This window comes from Prionailurus viverrinus, chromosome D1 (assembly GCF_022837055.1).
Source record: "Prionailurus viverrinus isolate Anna chromosome D1, UM_Priviv_1.0, whole genome shotgun sequence".
In the NCBI taxonomy this organism is placed as follows: Eukaryota; Metazoa; Chordata; class Mammalia; order Carnivora; family Felidae; genus Prionailurus; species Prionailurus viverrinus.
In genome coordinates, this window is record NC_062570.1 from 21,948,345 (window position 1) to 21,964,559 (window position 16,215).

The 16,215-nt window shown below is 54.8% G+C and overlaps 2 protein-coding genes across 3 annotated transcripts; both read right to left on the minus strand.

Moving 5' to 3' along the window:
* Positions 1-204: 204 nt before the first annotated feature.
* On the minus strand, positions 205-5,412 carry VSIG2 (V-set and immunoglobulin domain containing 2). Of its 2 annotated transcripts, XM_047878964.1 has the most exons (7): positions 5,097-5,356; positions 4,390-4,553; positions 3,373-3,580; positions 2,363-2,521; positions 1,348-1,467; positions 1,087-1,231; positions 205-391 (listed from the first exon to the last, which is right to left on the minus strand). In XM_047878964.1, the coding sequence occupies exons 1-7, from the start codon at positions 5,152-5,154 to the stop codon at positions 259-261; spliced, it is 987 nt and encodes a 328-aa protein (XP_047734920.1). In that variant the 5' UTR covers positions 5,155-5,356; the 3' UTR covers positions 205-258. The 2 variants fall into 2 exon arrangements, with proteins under 2 accessions (XP_047734920.1, XP_047734921.1); XM_047878965.1 differs by lacking the exon at positions 2,363-2,521 and having other exon boundaries at positions 5,097-5,412.
* Positions 5,413-6,161: 749 nt separating this feature from the next.
* Positions 6,162-15,498, minus strand: LOC125176984 (endothelial cell-selective adhesion molecule-like). Its single transcript, XM_047878963.1, has 7 exons — positions 14,928-15,498; positions 11,340-11,527; positions 10,062-10,263; positions 9,706-9,861; positions 7,626-7,748; positions 7,233-7,359; positions 6,162-6,997 (listed from the first exon to the last, which is right to left on the minus strand). Exons 1-7 carry the CDS (start codon positions 14,995-14,997, stop codon positions 6,682-6,684), a joined length of 1,182 nt encoding a protein of 393 aa, XP_047734919.1. The 5' UTR covers positions 14,998-15,498; the 3' UTR covers positions 6,162-6,681.
* Positions 15,499-16,215: the final 717 nt, after the last annotated feature.

Sequence of the window (16,215 nt, forward strand, 5' to 3'; positions counted from 1 at the left end):
GCCACCACCTGAAGCTTGGGCAAATTTCACTTGATCAAACCAAAAAGTGGAGGTGAGCAAAGGGGAAGAGGACCTCTGTTAAAACCTACTCCCTTGGAGCCAAACTTCCCACCTACAGCATCACCTCTAGGACTCCCAGCCCATTCCGTCTTCTACTGGTGAAAAGGAATTTGCTATGCCGGCAGAAAGAAGAGGGAGACCATATGATACCCAAAGGCTTTAATTCTTGATAGTCCCCTTCAAGGACAGGGGGAGAAATCAGACAACCATAGGGAGCTTGGACTTGGTGGTCGTCACACTGCTGGAAGAGGGGGGTCTCTGCAGGAGCCCTTTGCTAGAATCTGGTCTCACAGAAGTTTGCTCAGAAATCCCAGGAGCAATGGCATCCTCCCTGGTAGATATAAGCAAATTTTTAGTGAAGGCTGGCGGCATCCCTCAGAGGTCTTCGCCCCCCATCCCATCCTCTAACCTGAGGACTTCACATGTTTACTGTGCATGAGAATCATCTGTGGAATTTTGGCTGAAATGAAGATTCCAGGTCCATCACCCTCGCCCCCACAGATTCTGCTTCAGGAGGGATAGGAAGCAGCCTGAATCTGAATGTTTAACAAGCTCCTGGTATGTTCTGTCCAGGTAATCTGAGGACCACACTCTGAGAACTAGCGCTCTGATCCCTATTCAGGACCCAAAGGTTGACAAGCTAAAGCGGTTGACACAGGCAGCTTTTGCCTCTCCTTTCCTTACTACCCCCACCCAGAAAAACTGAACTCAGCTGAGGGCTCAGGGCAAATCCAACTCCTGGCATCCACATCCTGTAGACATGTATGAAAAGGCCTCAAAAACTGAAAATTCTATGAAGTGTGAGGAGGTTGAGGGAAGCCATGAACCAAGTCCCCCACCCTGCACACTGCTCACACACAAATGCACTTGCTGTACTGCCCCCCCACACACCAAATCCCAGAGCTGAACAGCACTCCTTACCCCCAAACACCCCTAAAGATGTCAGAGTTTGAGGGCTGGAGTCACCCACTCATAACCTAAGCCCTTTTCTCCCTTTCTGTACCCTCCCCCAGCCCTCCAGCTCACCGAATGTCACTGCCCCCATATGTCTCCTTGGGCCTCCTCCTCCTGTCTTTCTGGAACCTTATCAGGCAGAATGCAGCAACTGACAACAACAGCACGCCCAGGAGCACCCCAATCAGAGCCCCAGCCACTCGGCCTTTGGATGGGTCTAAGGAGACACAGGAAGCTCAGAGCAGCAGACCTTCCTTTGCCCCTCCCCAGATAGTTCCATGCAGCCTCTCCAACCCAGGCCTGCCAGCTGGGCCTCTGCCCAGTGTCCCCTACCAGTCACAGAGAGGGTCAGCTCACAGGATGCACTGCCCATCTGGTTGGTGGCCACACAGCGGTAGGTGCCCGAATAAGTCAGGGAGAGATTGGTGAGAATGAGTTGGCCAGACACCTCATCTAGAGGGTAAGGAGGAAGCCTTCCATCATTCATTTGAATCACAGTGAGCACCTACTAAGATGAAAGCAAATTTCACTACCTCCTTACAACAATCCTGTCAAGAAGGGGCTAACCTCATTTGTTAAAAGTGGGGAAGCCGGCTCAGAGAAGGAAAGTAACTGTCTAAGGTGACCCAGAAAGTGCCAAAGCCACTGCCACTTCTGTATTCTTTCCACTCTACACAGCTGCCTTTTCAGAGGATGGGGAGAAGGCAAGGAATTGGGGAGGGATGCTTACTAGCTGATGTCAGGTTCCTGGTTGGAGGGGTGGGGGGAGTCTTGGTTGTTAGAAACTGTAGCCTCTGGGGTGACTCAGCTCACCCAAATGTCTTCCTAAGCTTTTTACTTTCCCTTTAGAAGCCAGAGCATACACCAGATGATCTGGAAGGTTCTCTGGATCCATAAAGGAGTTGGCTGGGGCTGGGGCTGGAGCAAGCATGAGGAGGCTGAGAAGCCAAGGCTCTTACCCAATTATATGTTTCCTCCAAAGAAACTGACTGTGATTCAAGCCAGTCCATGCTACTCTGCCTCAGTTTCCTCTCTAGGAAGTTTGGCAATGATTCATGACCCTTAAGAAATCCCCAAAAGTGGGACTCTTATGCCCCCTGCCTTCCACTCTCTTCTAAGATATCAGGAATACGTTTAAGTTAAAAAATGCTCCCAGGACCGTAGAGCCACAGATTGCAGGAAGATAGACAGGAGGGAGCAATACAGGACACCAAGAAAGATGCAGGGAAAGGTATGGCAATTTGTCTCATACCCACAGGCATGGAATTGATAGTGTGGGTATATGGAGTCTAGAGACAGATTTGCCCCAGTCTTGAGTCCTCTCTTCCCAGATGTTCTGGGCCCTTACCTTGCACCATGCTGCCAAGAGAAGGTGTAGGGGAAGATCCAAGGCGTACCCAGTTGTACACTGGCCTGGGGGCTCCCTGGGAAGAACTGCATTTCAGTGCAGCAGAGCCCCCCACAGAGGTCTGACCACTCTTACTGCACAAGGGACTACTGGGAGGCACTGCAAAAATCACAGAAAGTACCTTAGCAATCTTTTAGCCTCACTCCCATTAAATGCTAGAATTCCTGCTCCAATACTCCTACCAAATAGTAGTCCACTTCTGTTCACATTCCACTGCATCCCCAGGAAATGATTCCCACTATTGGAAGTTCTGATTGTTAGAAACTTCTTCCTCATACTGAGCCAAAATCTGTGTTAATATAACATCCACCCATTTGGTCTTAACTTCTGCCCTCCAGGCCCGCAAAGAGAAATGAAAAATCTCTCCTCCACAAGACAACCCTTCAGATATTTGAATGCTGTTGTTATACACCTCCCAAGCCTTCACTTTTCCATCTAGACATCCCCAGCCTCTTTAATAGTTTCTGTTTGCTCATCCATGAGCAGGCTCTAGGTTGGAGTAAGATGGAAACTCTGAGCACAAAGTTGCTGCTTTGTGAGAGGGGCCCTTGTTCCTTTAGTGGCCACTCTCCTTCTCTGCCACTCACCTAAGGAGAGAAAGAACCTGGGCTACAAATGAGACATTCTCTCAAAGATAGAGTTGTTGGGGCCATGACTCAGATCCCTATGTATGGGAAGGGCTTTCTCTCTCGTGAATCTTTTTTTTCTAGGGGCCGAGGGAGGAGTCATTCTTCAAGGAGGGTGGGGCAGGAGTAGGACCATCTAGATTAGAAGACTTTGGGAAGGAGGCATTTTCATTTGGGGTCCCCAGTGCAGTTGTAAGCTTGGGCTGGAAATCGAGATATGGGGTGGGGAAGGGGGGCGGTAGAGAGAAGATTTAGCAGATTTAGCAGGGCCACTGCAATCTTTCGTGGTACATGGGTGTCTGGTAGGTCCCCAGCCGGCCTTACCCAGCACAGTAAGGTTGATTAGCCCCAACCCATTTGTGTAGAAATCTGGTGGGTTATTAACTTGGCAGACGTAGGTTCCAGTATCCGAGGGGTGGACATCAGTCAGTTTCAGGGTGGCTACCCCTCCTGTGGGGGGGTTCTGAAGCAGGCTGGCCCTCTTTGCCTGAGAACCAGTTGGATACAGATGGCCATTGGTGAAGTACAGGATCTGGGGAGAAGCAAAAGACACACATGTGTGCCTTTTTCTGCCTGGTGTCAACTCTACAGTCCTTTCTCCAAAACAAAGAGGCCCCTCCTTTAGGGGCACCTGGGTGGCTCAGTCAGTTGAGCTTCTGACTCTCCATCTCAGTTCAGGCCATGATCTTGAGGTTGGTGGGATTGAGTCCCCCATCCAGCTCTGTGCTGACAGCCTGAAACCTGCTTGGGATTGTTTCTCTCCCTCTCTCTCCCCACCTCTCAAAATAAATAAATAAATAAATAAATAAATAAAAGAGGCCCTTCCTTTATATCAGACAGGGAAACTGATGCTCTGGAGTCAGAACCAGCAAGGTCTATCTGTCCCCAAATACCATCCCTTCCTAGGTGCTACTTGAGCTAGATTTATTGCTTTCAGCTAAGCATGGCTCTTGATGGGGAGAGAGGGTTGGGGAATTAATGCAAATATTCCTGGAAGGGGCATCATTTGATCCTACTAACAGTCTCCAGAGCTTAGCCTCAATGGGTTTATTAACGGAAACTGGGACTGCGCTAGAATAGGGGAGTTGCACGTCGGAGCTAGGAGAGAGGAGGCTGGATACACAGAGCCATATACGGGATACAGGGTCGTGCAGGCTGTGGTCCTAAGAAGATCTAGAAAGAGTCCACTCATGTTTTCCTCGGAGCTCACTGATCCCCAAACGCACCCTCTCTGACCCCGCTCCCTCATCCTGGGTGGGCCCTCTGTACCAGCCCCTCCCAGCCAGCCCCACCAAGAGGCAGGAGGGCCGCCCCGCTGGAGCGCAATTGCTCTCAACTCACGGGATGGGACGCAGAGAGGGGCTTCCCCGGCGGCACAAAGCTCCACTCCAGGGCGAAGCTGTCTCCCACCGACGTGCTGTAGCTGCAGGTCAGCTCGGCGGTCTTGCCCACGGGGGTGCTCAGGGGCTCGGCGGGCACCTTCACCTCCACGGCTACCCCGGGGTCTGGGGGACGCAGAAGGAGGCCGGCGGGAGGAGCGCTCGACGGCGCCAGGCCGGGGGGTTGGGGTGGGGCGGAGGCCCGGCGCCAAATCCCGGCGGTCTGAGGGTCCGGCCCCACCTTCGGCTCCCGAGGCCGAGGCTGGGGGCTCCCTCCCTCCTGCGGAGCTCACCTACCTCCCCGCAACCCATCCCTTCTCGAAACCTGAGGTTTCCTTCCGGGAGGGAGGAGCACACACCCCAGCCGGTTTTTTTGTGGGTAAAAGGACTGAGACTGGGTCAGGTACGCGGGTGTGTTTGCCAGAGAAAGGAAAACAATGGTCGGGTGGTGGTTAGACCCTCCCGGGGAGACCCAACTTGCCTGCCCGCCTGCGCTTGCGCGCCTGTGGCCCTCGCCCACCCGGCTTCGACGCCCTCTCCCGGCCTCGCCCCCGCCGTCCCGACCCGCAGAACTGAGCAGGCCCCAGGAGCCTGGAGGTCAGGCCTCGCCCCCACCCCCCCCACCCCCGCCCCAGCTCTGACCGCGGTCCCTCCCAGCCGCCTCCTCACCCAGGCAAGCGAAGCCCAGCAGGGCCCCACAGAGCAACAGCCCAGAAAGCTGGGCCATGGCCGAGTCCTGCCGTCCAGCCGTCTATGGGTTGGTCTAGGCGTCTGGGTCTGGTGGGGAGGGAAGGCAGCACCCACAGGGCAGCCTCCTCGAGCTGGGCAGGAGCGAGACTGGCTATCTCAGAGCAAACAAGGGGAGAGGCCTGTGCCCTCAGGTAAAGAAATGCTCCTCCCTCCTCTAGGCCCAATACTGGAATCATTCTAGCCCTGCTCCCTTTTTCTGTCCTCTTTCCCCCCAACTAATGAAGCTGTCAGGCTCTGGGACAAGGGTTGGGCTTGGGTGGGCACCCAAGGGGAAGGGGTCGGAACTGGAGCTCTCTGTAGGCAAATGGTCACCCTGGAAGAAGAGGGGGGCATTCTGATAACAAACGACATCACCACTTTGGGGCCTCACCCCAAGCATGAGACCTGGGCAGAACAGAAGACCCTTTCTGATCCCTTCAGAGATGACTATTCCTTCCAAGCCCTTCTTCTTTTCTCTGAGATCCCTTCTTTGGCACCTGTATCACCACTTGCTGTGAGGTAGAAGTCTCCGTGGAAACTAGAGCCACATCCCCACTCCCAGAGCCACTCCATTTCAGGGGCAAAGAAGTCTTGGAGGAGAGACCGCACTCTTGATAGGAAAGGGTGTGGCAGAATTGGGGCACCTGCCTGTACCATGTCCAGCTTTCCCCCACTACCAGGGGGTCACTGTTGGCTGGGCAAGGAGATGTGTTTGTTAAGGACTCAGTGGTCTGGGAAAAAGAGGCATAAGTCAGGTGACTCTTCCCACCCCTTAAGAAGAAGCTGGAGATTAAGAGCACCACACCCCAAGCCTTGGGAACTCAAGCCCTAGCAGACAGGGCACCAAATTTCATCCCCTTACTCCCCAGAGTGGATTAGGATCTTCCCAGCCTTAGGCTTCTGGGGCCTTCCCCCGGCCACCTGATAGCAAATGACCCTTTTAAAGATTCTGGGAAGCTGTGTGGAGAAGCGCTCTTGGGTTTGAAAAGGCAATTTGACTCTCACTTTCCATACGAACACAATGCATCTTTATTAAAATTTGCAAAATAAAAACAAAAACAGACATTTCAAGTTAGTTTAAAAAATACCTTCTCTATCCCCTGCCCCAGCAAAACCCAGCCAAGCCAGCAGGACAGGTTATCTGAATGCAGAGAGCTGGCTCAGGAGTGAAGGGTGATGTTAGATGGGGTGGAGTACAGATCAAGGGGGCCTGGAGGACTCCCTGACTGGCAGTCCCCACCAGGGCCCCAGTGGGCAGGTAGCCAACCTCAGCAGCATTCACTAGAGCCACTGAGAGAACTGGGCAAGGGGGCGGACGCTCTTCATAATCTGAGGTCCACTTCCCCTTCTACCTCCTGACAATTTGAGTCTTAACTGAGACTCAGTTTTCCCATAGGAAAGAAAGGTGGGGGCAGAGGACTGGAGGTCTAGAAGGTGGTCTCCCAAGACTCAGGCCTCTGTGCTAGGGGTGACCGCTAGAAGAAGGGGATAAACCAGATAGCTTAGCTAGCAAGTGGCTGGACCATCACACCAGAGACCCAGCCTGACTCTGGGCGGGCACCATTACGGGGACAGCACCCATGCGGCTCAGGGTGGAGGAAGACACCCCACCAGGGCTGGGGGATGTTGGCTGAGGGTGGGCCCCATCTGTCCTGAGCAGCCTGGGAGAGGGCCGGACCTGACTGGAAAGGCTGGGTGTGGGGGTCAGTGCACCAGGCCTGGGAGGACCTTGGGGTTGCCGGAGGGCTCCAGCTGAGGTGACAGATGAAAGGGTCCCGTTCTTGGAGATTGTGTCTGAGCCCTTGGGCCAGGGCAGGGTCGGGGGAGCAATGGCGTCCTCCCTAGTCATCAAAGAAGTAATAAGATGTCAGAAGCTGGATGGGGGAAGAGGGGGGATTGCTACCTGCTTTGTCTTACTCCCCCCTCACACACCAGTTCACTCTCCTCTCCCTTAAAATCCCCCAATGGAATGATGTTTCAGTCACTGCCCACCTTTCCTTTAGATGACAGCTGCCTAAACTCCCAGCTGGGGGAAGCTAGGAGAACCCCATTGGGACAGAGACTGGGGACACTTACTTAATGTCATTGGCAGGCTCCTCTAGGGCCTTGCTCCGGCGATGGTACAAGAGGACCAGCCCAGCGAGCAGTCCTAGTCCAACCAGAGTGCCTACAACAGCTCCAGCAACAACAGCAGGCCCTGGCCCTGGGGAAACCTTGGTGTCAGAGGGAGATTCCCAGCCGTTCTCCACTCCCTCCAATCCCACTACCCCACTGCCACCATTAACAGTTTTTCTCTTTTTCCATGTTAAGAAGAGGGGTTGACTGTCAGCAGGAAATGGTCAGCCAGCCGGTGACCAAACATTTGGACAAACATTTGACCAGCACAAGCAGACAGGCCTCCTCTCCTCTTGCAGCCCCACCCCCACCAGTGACCGGTCTTCTCCTTAACCACACTTACCCCTCACTGACCTGTGCTCACTTCCAAGGTCACATTGCACTGGGCACTGCCCACCTCATTGTGGGCCTTGCAGATATAGACTCCGGACATGGAACTGGAAAGGTTTGTGAGGCTTAAAGACCCCCGGATGGCATCTGTGGACACAATTTGACCATCAGTCCAGGGACCTTCTTTCCCACTGAAAAATTCTGCCCCTTCCAGGATGTCCTCTTTGATTCTCTGGGAGACTCGTGGTGGGAAAAGTTGTGACCACCATGCTGAGTTCTCCCCCCAGGTACAAAGCTGCTAGCTCCATGCCCCTCTCCATTTCTTCTGCCCAGTGTCCCCAACTGAAATCTAAAAAGATTTAAGGAGGAATTGATGCCCAGAGAAGCCCAAATATCAGTTTTACTTCTGTTCCAGATTGGCAGTGTGGTGAAAAAGAAAATATTAGGCTAGGAATCAGAAAACCTGAGCTCCCGAATAGGCCATGTGACTTTAAACAAGTTACTTCCTCTTCCTGGGGCCCAATTTCTTCATCTATAAAATGGGGTAATATGACCTCCATGATGGCATTAAAAGCATTATATGAAATAATCATTATAACAGTTAAAGTTTATTGGTTGCTTACTCTATGCCAGAGACTAAGTCCCTTATGTGTACAAACTTGTGAAAATTTCACAACAAACCTATGAGATAAGCACTGTTAAAAAAAAAACAAAAAAACACAACTTTTGGGAAGCCTGGGGGGCTCGGTCGGTGTGTGTCTGACCTCTTGATTTTAGCTCAGGTCTTGATCCCAGGGTCATGGGATTGAGCCCGCTCAGTGTGGAGCCTGCTCAAGATTCCCTCTCTCCCTCTGCCCCTCCTCCCCCTCTGTAAAATTAAAAAAAAAAAAAAAAGTAGCTTAAAAAATAAATATATTTTTATATATTTATAAACCCATTATAAAATTGGTCATATGAAAAGTAGAAAAAGGGACAAATTGAAAACTCATATACTCACTACTTAGATTCAACAATTGCTAACATTTTGCTATATTTATTTCATTTCTCTTTTCATGAGATGTTTTTTTAATTTTTTTAATGTTTATTTATTTTTGACAGAAAGAGAGACAGAGCATGAGCGGGGAAGGGGCAGAGAGAGAAGGAGACAGAGAATCAATCCTAAGCAGGCTCTAGGCTCTGAGCTGGGAACCCACAAACTGAGATCATGACCTGAGCCCAAGTTGAACACTTAACCAACTGAGCCACCCAGGTGCCCCAAAGAATTTTTGTGAGACATTTAAAAATAAGTACTTCGGCATGAATCTCCAAAAAATAAGGACCCTGACCACATAACTACAATACCATTGCCACACCCAATAAATTAATAGTTCTCTAAAAGAATGATCTAATACCTAATAATAACTATCTAATTATCCATATTGAAAACGTTTCAATTGTCCCCAAATATCTTTTGTAGCTAGTGTGTTCAAATCAGGGCTGTGATATCCCCGTTTTACAAATGAGGAAGTGGAGGGGCTTCTGGATGGCTCAGTTGGTTAAGCGTCTGACTTCGGCTCAGGTCATGATCTCATGGTTTGTGAGTTCGAGTCCTGTGTTGGGCTCTGTGCTGACAGCTGGGAGCCTGGATGGAGCCTGCTTCAGATTTTGTGTCTCCTTCTTTCTCTGCCCCTCCCCCTTCCTCTGCCCCTCCCTCTCTCTCTGCCCCTCCTTCTCTCTCTCTGACCCTCCTCCATTCGCACTCTCTCTCTCTCCCTCAAAAACAAACAGTAAAAATTTTAAAAATAAAAATAAATAAATGAGGAAATGGAAGCACAGAGTCACACAGCTAGTCAATGGCCGGGCTGGAATTCGAATGCAGATCATCTGCTCTAGACCCTCTTCAGTAACAAAAGTACATACAAAAGTACATAGCATGCGGAAGCCCTCAACACAGTGCCTGCACCTGGTGGGCCATCTTTTTCCACCCTTCTCCCCACGTCCTCCTCCACCCCAGTACCTGGCAGCATTGCCTCCCCTTTTCACACAACCCCCCCCCCCCCCCCCCCCGCAACCCTCCCTTCCCTGCCCCAGCCACACACTCATTTGTCTCCAGAAGTTCCCTCACCTAAAACTGGTGCAAAGAAAACCTGGGCGGATGGGGGTGCCCGCTCCCACTGGTATTGGGCAGCTGGCTTACTCCTGGGGGACTGGCAGCTCAGGGTCACGTTGGTCCCCACACGGGCCACACCCAGGAGACGGCAGGACGGAGTTGCTGGAGGAACTGGAGCAGGGAGACAGGTTAAAAATTCAATCCCCAGGAGCCAACAGACCCCCACCTCCACCACCTCCTACACTCCCCGCCTCCCTCTTCTGTCACTCCATCTGCCCTCCTCCAACCTTTACAGGCAGCCTTTTGGGAGACACCCGCCTGACCTCCCTGGGGGCTAGGGCGGTATTGCAAAGTGTGTGCTTCACACTTACCCAGCACACTGAGTTCTAAAGTTTTGCTGCTGTGGCTCCTATTTTTGCCTTGATGGTCTTGCACATTCACAGAGCAGCGGTAGGACCCAGAGTCTTTCTCCCGGAGGCCCTGCAGCCGCAGCGACACGTTGTGGGAGGGCATGGAGTAGACCAGGGATACCCTAGGTTTGCTTGTCGTGGTCCTGCTGATGTACGCCAACACCTGGTGTGGGGCACGACGCCTCCCGGTTATCGCATGTATGCACTGTGCCCACGGGCTCAGCCAATCCCCTCCCCCACACCGGCAGTCTTCAAGTGCTCCTCCCCTGCACCCATCCCCTCCAACCTGTACCAGCTCCCCATTCACCCTGTTCCCCCCTAGCCACCCTCACTGGCCCTGGGTTCTCTTTACCATGACGCTTCTTGATCCCCTGTGCCTTGTCTCTTTATCTCCCACTTGGGGTGTTTGGAAAGGTGGTATAATGGGTGAGGGATAATGTAAACAGGGGGTATTTATGACAGAAACTTAGAATTCAGGGATAGATCCAGGATTTTTAAAATATCTTTTTTTAATCTTCTTTTTCTTGAAGATGTCCCCCCTTCCCTATGTATAAGTTCAGGCCCTGCAAAACTTACATCTACCCCTGTAATCTCAATTTCTGTCACACATACCCCCTATTTATCAAATGACTTCTAGAACATACTTTTCAGAGCCTAGGGAGGAGCTCATGCAAATAAGGGGCTCTGAAAATGACATTTCATTGGCTTCTGGGTAAATCTGCCTCTGAAAATAGGTCTGATGTTAGGAGGTGGGGGTGGGGGGTGGGGCAGGAGCCTACCACTTGCCTCTCAAAGGAGTGTATGAAGGGGCAGCAGGACAGATAATCACGTGGGAAGAGAAGTGGCCTGTGACAGTGTCCAAAGCACAGAGAAGATGAAAATAGGGTGATGCTCAGCTTTTTAAAATTATGGAATACTTGCTCTAACCCTTCCTTCCTCCTCAAACCCTAATCCTCACTGCCCCTCCTCAAAGCAAAGCAAAGCAAAGCAAAGCAAAATGCCTTTCCACTTTCCAGTGTTTCGTGTGCTGGATTCCTAGGGAAAATTGGGGACAAGAAAATTCTTTGGGGCAGCCTCCAAGCTCAGAACAAAAACTGAGCCCGTGAGGGACCTTGCATTTTCCTGAAACTCCTTCCCTGTCCCCCATGCCCTGGCCACCCCTCCTGTTCTCCTCAGCTCTTCCCCGCCCTCAGTCACAGGGTGTAGCCAGCCTCCGGCTGAGATGCTTTGCTCCCTCACCTGGTTCAGGTCCTTCCCTTCTTGTTCCAAGAACCACATCACGGTGAGCAACTCCCACGTGTGGCCGGAGGACACCTGCCCTTGCAGGGAGTACCACACCGGGAGCACTACTTCTGCTCCTTCCACGGCCTTCAGCTTGGTGAGGCCAGCGGGCACGTGGAGCTCCAGCTGGGCCTGCGAGGGGGACGCTGGGGACAAGAGCCACAGGTGTGAGCGAGGAGGGCTGGCTTCCCACTCTGCCTGAGGGCCCTGCCCAGGGCAGCAGAGGAAAGGACGAACCTTGCAAGATCCCACACTGCCCAGGGACGGCAGACCTAGTGTCCTGCTTTGGGATTTTATCAGACCTTATTCTCCACAACCTCAGCTCCTGGGTTCATAACAGGGTTAGGGACACATTTCTGTGCATTTATTGGTATCCGGATTTCAGAGCACCAGGAAGAGGGGGCAGATTTCCAGTGGGGAGGGGAAGACATCTGAGAGGAAGGGTAGGTTTAACACTTTTCATCTACACTCTGCATAGCCCACTTGCTCCCCCAATTTCCCTGGGCCAGAGTGGGTCTCGATGCTGCTGAGGGTCGCCAGCGATGGGCAGAGGGGGTTGGAAGGCCTGCCGGTTACCGATTAACCCGCGCGGCTCCTTCTGATCTAGCGCTCCACCTGGCCCACTGACGGTAGTGCTCCCCAGGCCCCCAGGCTCAGTCCCGACCCAGAGTTGAGAACCCAGAAAGGGGCCCTTTTTGGGTCCAGGCGATCCGGACGGGTCCTGTGAGGTTACAGGAACTCTTGGCAGAGCGGGAACACGCATGATGGTCCCCTGATAATCAAGTACAAATCTTATGTCTGTGTGCGTTTGGAGTTCAGGCGGTGGACTGGGGTGTCAGTTTCAAGGAGCGGACAATGGAATCTACGCTTGCATGATGGCGTCCAGAAACAGTCACGTTCTGCCCTTCAGAGAGGCAATGGAGCAGCCCAATCCTAAACCCTTCCGGGGGTGGGTGGATAACCTCGGGCTTGTTGTACCCGGCCAGGCCTGAGGATGCTGGCCACCGTAGTCCTTGGCCTCAGCACTCTGCATTGGAATCTGAGATGCCATCTCTACATGGTGACCAGGCGGCCAAGGCGCGGACAGAGGCCGCACGCAGGTCCGGCTTTCCGCCCTCCAGGAGCAGGCCCTAAAGGCCTCTAAGGGCCAGGCGCAGATCCGGCCAGGATGCGCGCCACCCCCACGGCTTTCCGGCTGTGTGTCTTTACAGAACCCCCGGCCCTATTCCTTGGCCTTCGCCGCACCCCCCTTATCCATTTCCTGGCGGGTCCCCGCGGGCCGGGCGGGAAACTTGTGCCCGGTGATAAGGCAGAAGACAATGACGGAGGCGCAGCTAGACCGGAGGCTCTAGAGGCGAAAACAACCTCTGCCTCAAGGAGCCCGACCCCCCTGGGGACCTGGCCCGCTCGCCGAGCGGGGAGGCCGGGGACGCCGGGAGGCCTTCGGGCAGTGCCGGATCTTCCCTGGCCTTTCTGGAGCACACTCCCGAGAGACCACAAACGTTTCCCCTTGGGAACCCTGCCTGGGTCCTGGGAGAGGCAAGAGCTTCTTCGCCACAGGCGACCCCGACGACCTCCCCCAGGTCCTGCATTTATCCTACCACTTTGCAAAAGGAAGACTAGGGGTGGTAAAAGATAGTGATGGACACACTGGGGTCTGGGCACACGCCCCTGTCAGAAACCAATGGCTGAAGGGGGCCCGAGGCTTCCCTGCCCTCGGGTCTGGGTGCCCGCTGCAGCAGAAGCCCCTTTCGCTCACAAGGTCCGTGGTGCCCTGGGGAGAGGACACCGGAGTAGTGGGTCTGAGTGCAGGACACAGGGGCACCCCAAGAAAGGGACCCTTCTGGCCCACTCTGAGACCAGAGTAAGAGAGCAGGCAAGGGCCTAAAGAGCACAAAAATGGGCCCGCTCCCCGGGGCTACTATTTTTAGTCTCCTTTTCTCTGAGAAACTCCCCCCGCCGGCTTCTCACGCCCCAGGGGCAGCAGCGCAGAACCGCGGAGGAGCGCGGAACAGACTGGCCTCCGGGAGAGCCCAGTGCAGCCTAGCCCAGCAGGGCGGATGCCTGCCCCAAGCGCCCAATGGCGGCCAGAGTGCCATTTAACTCTAGAGCGGCCACCGAGAGGTCAGCAGCCCCCTGCAGTGGCCTGCTGGGGACGTTGAGCCTGGGCTGTCCTGTAAAAACTGGGGTTCAAAGTTAGGATAGAAAAAGAAGAGGTTACAGGAGAGATGTAGACCAGGCCCAAGCAATGAACTTGGACTTTTCTCTTCCCTTGCTTCCCAAATGGCCAGCAGGGAGATGGGGGAAAGGCAGAAGGGAAAGGGGCATTGAGGTTGACCTTGGGAGAAGGGACCTGAGAAGTTAAGGGATCCTGGAGTAGGCCCACGAAGCCTAAAGGGGCAGAAAGATGTTCCATCTTCAGTGTGGCCGGTGGGCTGCTCTAGAGCCCTCTTTGTCTGGGGACCCACTTCATGTCCCCACACCTTGCAGCACAAAGCTAAAGGGGGCACGGGTGGGCATTAAGTGTTCCCCATCTCGGACCCCATCACTGTGACTGAATCGCACTGCATAGCTCTCTGCATCTGGTGACTTCCAAAGTGAGAGAAATAAGAGGTTAAAGTTGACCTTGACAAACTCACCCTTCACCCTATTCGGGATCCTTGAAAAAAGATGGCAAGAAAGCCTTGGAGTAAGTGAAACGAGCTTAGAATGGGCTTAGTTCATGATGGGTCCTTTTCCCTCCAGATGTAGGAATGGAAGCCCTCAACACTCCTTAGGCACTTGCTCCAAGGAGGCACCCTTCCTCTCTGACTCTTTGAGGAACTTCCTCTCTATTTCCTTTGTCCCTTTGGCTCTGGGAACCAATGGGGGTGGTGGACCTCGTGGGGGGGGGGTCACAATTCTGCTCCTCTAGGCATTCAAACCCCTCCCCCATTTCCTGTGTCCCAAGTGACCTCACGGTCATGCTTTTGGGGCACCTCCCTTTATTCCCAGGGCAGGAAGCAGGAGGGGGCTAGAGAGAGGATCTGGGCTGGGGAATTGGCACGAAGTGCGTTTGTTAAGCCTGGGATCCAGGGAATTCCTGGGGGTTCTTGCACATCAGCTTGTGTGGGGGCTGGGGGATATGAGGGGGGCTGGAGTTAAGTCCTTAAGCTCTTTAGCCAGTGTCTCATCTAGTAGCTCAGTTCATCTGGCTCTGCTGGGTGGAGGTGGGGAGTACGCATGAGGAATGTTCCCACATCTCGCGGTAAAGGTCTACCCAGCTAGATGCCCTGCCCCTCTCCCCTACTACACACACACCGCACCCAAAGTGGTAGCTGTCGAGGACGACACGGAGACAGAAGTCAATACCAGCCAGCGATGCCCTCCCTGGGTGCGGAGAGGGCGGAGGAGTGTGGGGGGAGGAGGACGAGAGTCAGAGGCGGGAGTCCCCTTCCATCCAGTTCCTCACCAGTGCCCCAAACCACCTCCCTCGGGGGCTGTATTCATCCCATTTCGCATCTCAAGTTACCCCCTCCCCCCCCTCCGGTCCCGGGTGGCACTCACCGAGGGTACTCAGCCCCAGGAACAAAAACCGCAGCAAGTTGGTCGCTGGGGACCTGGGCAGGGAAACCATGGCCCCCCTTCCTGGCCCCGACGGAGTCAGGGGCGCCGGCTCCGGGACTCAGCGACCGACAGGTGCTAAGGCGGCTCCGCAGCTGGGGCGGACGCGGGAGCCCGGCCACTGACACCAAGGGCGGCTCTAGCCGGAGTCTGTGCGCGCGTGTCCCGCCGGCGGGGTGGGGACCGACGGGGACAGGGGGGCGGGGCGTCCGGAGGGGGCGGAGAGGTCGCGGTCTCCCCGGGCGGGGCGTGCGGGTGACCCTCCGCGGGCGGGGGTTGGGGAGGGCTCCCGCGCTCCGACGGCCGGACCTCGCGGCCTCCGCCCAGGCAGAACGCAGGGTGGGGTCGGGTAAGTGGCGGTGTCCCCACAGCCCCCACAGCCGGCCGGGGGCCAGGGGAAACGGGAAGGTCCCGAACTGCCACACTGGGGCCATGCCCTCCCCCCTCCGCTCGCTTGGGGTGGGAACGGAAGACGGGGAAGGGAAGGAGGTCTGGGGATCCTCCGACGTCCAGGAGCCACCCGCACGCCTGACACCGTAGCCGGCCTGGGCTCTGGCTCCGGGTTTGGGGGGACCGCGTCCTCGGCCTAAGCGGGACAGCCTTCCTGAAGGAAGAGGGGAGCCGCGTTGTCCCGGAGCCACTGCGCTTCCGAAGTGTGTGGGGCGGAGCGGCGGGAAGGGGCGCGGTTCTCCCGCCCGCAACAGCTGCTTTCCTCGGAGCCGGGCGGGGAAGAGATGCGGCCGCCCCGCCTCCACCCTGCCTCGCAGGGCCCCCCCGCAGCTGCCACCCGGCAGGCCTAGGGCCGCGCCCGCAGATGCGCGCGGGGACCGTCTGCACCTGCGGGCGGCGAAGAGAGGCGCTCTCCGCAGGTCCTCGGAGACCCCCTAAAACCCAGCCCTCAAGGTGACCGGGTCTTGTGCCTCACACCCTTAGCAGGGAAAGGACTGGAGCAATGCTGAGCAGGAAACTGAGGAAACAGGAGCCCGGCTCCCAGCTCCTCACCTCCAGCCAGAATGGTTTATAGGCCTTACGCTGACTGGGGAGGAAGGAGCAGCTGTGGGAAGGTAAACTGGACAAAGTCCCCCCATGTCTTTATCCTTGTATCTTCACTGCCCCTTATCCGTCATCGTGCCAGCTCTGATCCTTTAATTCCCGGGACTAGATCGCGTTCGCTGCGAATTTAATTTAACCGTTCCGCCCCCCACACTCTCGCCCCTCCGCCGGGTCTGTC

Bases quoted from the DNA above. Each gene is read 5' to 3' on its own strand.
- VSIG2 (XM_047878964.1), bottom strand. From the start codon at position 5,154: ATGGCCCAGCTTTCTGGGCTGTTGCTCTGTGGGGCCCTGCTGGGCTTC. The intron at 3,581-4,389 runs GTGAGTTGAGAG...GCTTCTCCCCAG, and splicing joins CCCTCTCTGCGTCCCATCCC to ATCCTGTACTTCACCAATGG. The intron at 392-1,086 runs GTGAGCTGGAGG...TATATCTACCAG, and splicing joins TATGGGGGCAGTGACATTCG to GGAGGATGCCATTGCTCCTG.
- LOC125176984 (XM_047878963.1), bottom strand. From the start codon at position 14,997: ATGGTTTCCCTGCCCAGGTCCCCAGCGACCAACTTGCTGCGGTTTTTG. The intron at 7,749-9,705 runs GTGAGGGAACTT...TTGTGTCCACAG, and splicing joins TTTCTTTGCACCAGTTTTAG to ATGCCATCCGGGGGTCTTTA. The intron at 7,360-7,625 runs GTCAGTGAGGGG...AGGTTTCCCCAG, and splicing joins GACCTTGGAAGTGAGCACAG to GGCCAGGGCCTGCTGTTGTT.